At 41.5% G+C, this 5,631-nt stretch overlaps 1 protein-coding gene across 2 annotated transcripts; it reads left to right on the top strand.

Annotated features, from left to right (window-relative positions):
• The first annotated feature begins 827 nt into the window (after window positions 1–827).
• Bex1 (brain expressed X-linked 1) lies at window positions 828–2,410 on the top strand. 2 transcript variants are annotated; one of them, XM_047536569.1, is made up of 3 exons: window positions 828–972; window positions 1,327–1,407; window positions 1,778–2,410. In XM_047536569.1, the coding sequence occupies exon 3, from the start codon at window positions 1,783–1,785 to the stop codon at window positions 2,158–2,160; it is 378 nt and encodes a 125-aa protein (XP_047392525.1). In that variant the 5' UTR covers window positions 828–972; window positions 1,327–1,407; window positions 1,778–1,782; the 3' UTR covers window positions 2,161–2,410. The 2 variants fall into 2 exon arrangements, with proteins under 2 accessions (XP_047392525.1, XP_047392526.1); XM_047536570.1 differs by lacking the exon at window positions 828–972 and adding an exon at window positions 1,086–1,207.
• The last annotated feature ends 3,221 nt before the right edge of the window (window positions 2,411–5,631 follow it).

The raw sequence follows: 5,631 nt of genomic DNA, 5'->3' as shown, positions 1-5,631 counted from the left end.
CCTTCCTAACCTTTTGTGGAGCAGGGGTGATTTGAATGTCTCTGCAGCCTTCAACATTCCTGACCTCAGAAAACTTTCCTTTGCTTAGATTTTCATAATCATCAATAATAATAGTCATTAATTTTCAGCAGATGATGTCAGTAGTCAGCAAATATTTTTCTACATTTAATGAATGTTTATTAAAATAGAATAAAGCAAACATTTATTAACACTGGAAATTTGTCCCAGAAGGAAAAGAAAATAGATTATTTGCATAAAATTCTCATAATCTGACAACTGAAATTTTCTCTGAAAATGTATTTAACAGATGAGTTTAGAAACACAGACTGTTAGAAGTATTCCCTCTTTTTCTTTTTCAAACATGCTAGAGTGTTCTAAAAATGACAGTGAGTGGAGCCCAGAAGAAAACATCTTCTGTGTAGTACAAGTAAACATAAACAATGATTTTTTACTTCCCCCAGCTAAACCATTTCTTTCAAAAATGAAATTCCATAATTTCCAATTTTCAGGCATGCTAATTTTTAAAAAGGAAACAAAGAGAAATTATTAGGAAGCACATATGCAGGCAGGAGATAAGATAAAGCAGAACAGACCAAGGCCAAGATAAGGGGTGGGGGATGCAGGGGGAGGAGAACAGATCCTCCCTGATAACCAGAAAAGGGCCAAATCCAACCACAAGATGGTGATGCCACTTGTGGGGCCTCAGATTGGAGAGGACTGAGATGAGTGACACAGCAGTGCGTGTGGGGGCACTGCACACAGACGGGGAAGGGGGGTCCTGTTGACTGCCCACCAGTCGGTGTTGTGGGGGTTTGGAGGGAGGGCGAGTTTCGCGGTGACGCGCGGCCCTCACGTGACCCAGAGCTGCAGAGCGACGCAGCCTAGGGTGCAGTCGTCACTCGCGTCTGGCTACCAGCTCCCCGCTGCCCTGCGCACGGCGGGCTGGCATCGGGCCCAGGGAAAGCGGAGCAGGTAAGGGCCCTGGGGCCCGCACGTCGCGGCCAGGCCCGCAGCAGCTTGTAGGCCCAGCGCGGGTGAAGAACCGCGCAGCGGGGCCCCCAGCCTTCTCCACACTCCAGCATTCTCCAGCACATAAATAGTGGCGCCCTGACGTGGGGGTGCAGGGCGGCTGAGGCTCCAGGGGGAGGGGCAGCTGAGCAAGTTAGAGCCCAGGGAAATCACCCTGGAGTCGCTGCGAGCGAAAACGGTGAACACCGCGGGGGGCGGGGCGGCGAGGGGACTGGGGACGCAGCGGGGAGGGGGCCGGGGCGGCGCCGAGCACTCGGCCCTAGCTGCCCCCTGCGCCCCCGCCTCGGCTGTCTGCAGGTCTGCGGACCAAGAGTCGCGGCGGCGCACCTGGTGGCGAGAATCGGGCGCAGCAGGAGGAGACGGCAAGGATAGGCCCAGGTCGGTGAGGGGGCAGGGCAGGGGGGCGGGGGCGGGAAGGAAGGAGTGCAGAACCCAGTTCAAGACCCCAACCCCAAATTTCCCCAACCTAGCTCCTCCATTTTACTGCCTGCAGAAATCTGGGGATCGATCGGTAGGGAAAATGGTGGTTTAGCGGGGGCCGGGGGGATCAATAGGGAGAGGGGAGGGCTTACACTGGAGGCCCCCTAGAGGGCAAACAAAGCCTTTCAGATGGGAGAAGCGAAATTAAAAAGTAAACAACGTCGATATCCAGGGCACTGAATAGTAAAAGATGAGTAGTTGGGACTCTGTCCTCGGTGCTGAAATGTCCACCATAAATTCATGAATTTTTTTGCCTTTTGTCTTCTAGGAGTAATGGAATCCAAAGAGGAACAAGTGGGAAAAAATATCAACATGGAAAATGCCCAAAAGGAAAAGGAAGAAAAAGAGCAAGATGCTAATAAAGGGGAGCCCTTAGCCCTCCCTTTGGAAGCTGGGGAATACCTTGTGCCTAGAGGAAATCGTAGGCGGTTCCGTGTTAGGCGGCCCATCCTGCACTATAGATGGGACCTGATGCACAGGCTTGGAGAGCCACAGGCAAGGATGAGAGAAGAGAATATGGAAAGGTTTGGGGAGGAGGTGAGACAGCTCATGGAAAAGCTGAGGGAAAGGCAGTTGAGTCATAGCCTGCGTGCAGTTAGCACTGACCCCCCACACCATGACCATCATGATGAGTTTTGCCTTATGCCCTGAATCCTGATGTTTTCCCTGAAGTCAATAGGGAGACCCTTGCTCCTAACCTTACATGTTTGTGTTGTACCACTGTAAGCTTTTTGATGTCATTCATTCTCTTGTGTCTCCAGTTACCAGCTTCTAATTGAATTTTTGTGTTTTTGACGCAGTCTGTAAGATTTTTGTTAGCAGAATTTACCTATTGCATGGAAAGATGCTCATTATATATTGTGAAGTTAATAAAGCAGTTTAAAAGCAAACCGTGTTTTTTATTTTAAAGCTTATATGTATCTAATTATTACATGGGATTACAAAAATTAAATATACAAAAAGATTCATAAAGGAACTTGTTGCTGTGAGATGGGTTGATGTGGCTTTTTTATATTTTGTGTACTTTGAGAAGAAATGGGAACAATTTTATTGACCTTATGAGACTATTGGGGTCACTTCATAAATACACACCAACTGAATTCAGATCTCTCAACCAGATGAATAAATCTAGGACTTTTAAAAAAATGAATTGGGATGCAATTGGCTTCACATAACTGAAAGGTCATGAGTGTATGACCTCTGTTTTTCTGTTTTTCACCCATTCTCTATTATTATGCATGACTCCTATCCTAAGATTTTTCCTTTCAAATATTTAACAGAGTACCCAAAGACAGGTCTTAATAACCCAGTCAACCTCCTATTCCTCTCACGACTGCAATATTTGTTGATCATCCTGTGATTTCTGCCTGATAAGAGATAAAAACTTAAGTAAAATTAATGAGGACTGAGTTAGGATCTCTTAGTTCTTAGTTTAGTTCTTAAACAAATAACCGTAGATGTGTAACCTCCCTTTTCTAGAAGACACTCCTTGCAAATCCTAAAAAGGACACTAGTTTGATTTAGTGATATTCTAGCATTTCTAAAAGTATGCTAATCTTCCATCAGTGCAAGAATCACCTGTAGACATTATTGAATACATAGATCTGTGATCCCATCCTAGGTCTATGAATGAGGTTCTAGAACTTGTAGCACATTTCTCTAGGGATTCTGATGCACATCAATGTCTAAATGATGTGTGTGTGTGTGTATGTGTATGTATATATACACATATAAATGTATTCATACACACACACACACACACACACACATACACACACACATATATATAATCTCAATTCTTAAATAGTAACTATAGTAACAGAACACCATACAGGCGAACATGAAAATTCATTTGAGAAGCATTAAAATACACAGGATGTGAACCTTAAATAAATCTTTAGGTTTTCTACTTTAGATTTAAAGTATGTACACCAAATAAATCGTCAGTGGTCATTTCTTGTGAGGCACTGGGTGATTTTTTGTGCAATCAATTGCATTTTTTAAAGAAAATGAATTGTACAAAAAAGAAATACATACTAACATCAGGTCTAGCTTCAAAAAACTTTTTAATGGGCTACAAATGTAATGAAGGCCCTTAAAAATTCTTATTGACGGAACTCAGACATGTAGATTTCAAGTTACCCTTAAGAGTGGTATTTAGGCCCTGGTTTAATTACCCCTCCTATAGAGAATAGGGACATTCTGTCTGTCTGTCTGTCTCCCTCTCTGACTCTCCCTTTTTTGGGTAGGTACCAGGGACTGAACCTGGGGTTGCTTAGCCATTGAACTACATCCCCAGCCATTTTTTATTTTGAGACAGGGTCTCACTAAGTTGCTTAGGACCTCACTCAATTGCTGAGGCTGACTTTGGATTTTTGATCTCCTGTCTCAGCCTCTGGAACCGCTGGGGTTACAGACGTGCATTACCATGCCCAGCAGAGACAATTTCTTAAGACTTGCTTTCTGCTTTGTAGAATATAGTAAAATGTGATGGGATGTCACTTCTGAGATTACATTACAGGAGATTGTGACTTCATCCTCTCTCTCACCCATTCTCCTCACTGCCTTCTGCTGGCTTTGATGAGACAAGCTTCATGTTAGAGAGGCACATACAATCAAAAAACTGAGAGTGTCCTTCAGCTTACAGCCTGTGAGGAATTGTGGCCCTGTGTACAATAGCCCTCAAGGAACTGAATTCTGCCAAAAAAACAAAATGGGTTTGGGAAACAGATGCTTTATCTGTCTAGTCTTCCAATAAAACCTTTGTCCTGGCCAACATCTTGATTGCAGCCTTGTATAAAAAGCTTGAGGCAGACTACCTAGATTAGCCACACCCAGTCTTCTGACTCACAGAATCTCTGGGATAATAAAAAGTCATGTTTTTAAGCTGCTAAATTTTGAGGTAATTTGTTACACAGTAATATTTAATACACTGTTTATCTATAAATGATAATGATGTTTAAAAACCCAGATCATAGCACTATTTTCACACATTAAAATGATCCATAACTTAATGGTCAGTGTTCAAATTCTCAGTGGTCTCATAATTTTAACCCCAAACTATACAAACTAACATAAAATAAATTAGGTGTCTTAGCAACACCATTTGTCTCATCTTGTAATAAGATGATAGGACTAATCAATGTAAGCTTGAAAAAGTGTGTGTGTTTGAAAAAGAGCCTCATATGTAGATAGGCCTAGGGCCACAGACTCCGAAAATCTGGCAAATGTTAAGAAAAAAAGCTAGTCTTTACTGGAGCCAATTATATGGCAAGACTTTATAATTATGTCAAAATAAATTTGATTGTCATATATAACTAAAAGGAACCAATAAAATTAAATAAAAAATAGAGAAACAGAAAAGATAAAAATAAAAAAAATGAAATAAAAAAGCTAATTTGTTTTATGCAATGAAAATGCAGGGTAGTCTGAGGGTCAGGAAGAGGCAACTCACACATAACACACGGAATAAACACAAATAGTTGTTTGATATTCTTTTTTTTTTTTCGCGATCGAACTCAGGGCCTTGTGCTTACAAGGTAAACACTCTACCAGCTGAGCTACCTCCCCAGCCCAGCTACCTCCCCAGCCCTGATATTCTTATATCAGCACTTTGAATGAGTCTTTGCAAAACAGCTAATTATTTTTAATGATATTTGTCAAAATAAACTGCTTAATTCTAGAAGGAAAAATCTTTTTGAAATAGTACTGTCAGGCTGCAAATGTTGGAAAGATGAAGATATAAATCATAAAATCACTTTTGTGGTTGAGTAAATACTTACAATAAAAAGGTATATTTATTCACTATTAGAGAAAACATGAGACTGAGAGCATAGGATGAACCCACAGGCATATGAAACCATTTCATTATCCAATTCGATTGAATGTGGCATGTTGTATGTAATCAAAGAGTTATTTTTTCAAGAAAGCCCAAAGTTTAGGGAATATTATAAACAGATGGAGGATATACTTTGTGGGTTCCAGAGGCCTCAAATCTTAGAAATGTGGATGTGCTCTGGGAACTATGAATTGGTAAATCTGATAGACAAGTAATGATTTTCCATTTCTAGAATAAGTAAATTATCTGTGATAATGGCAATGAAAATGTTTCAGATATCTAGT

This window comes from Sciurus carolinensis, chromosome X, assembly GCF_902686445.1.
Source record: "Sciurus carolinensis chromosome X, mSciCar1.2, whole genome shotgun sequence".
Lineage (NCBI taxonomy): Eukaryota > Metazoa > Chordata > Mammalia > Rodentia > Sciuridae > Sciurus > Sciurus carolinensis.
The sequence above is the reverse complement of the archived record's forward strand: the minus strand, read 5'-3'. Positions and strand labels throughout refer to the sequence as shown.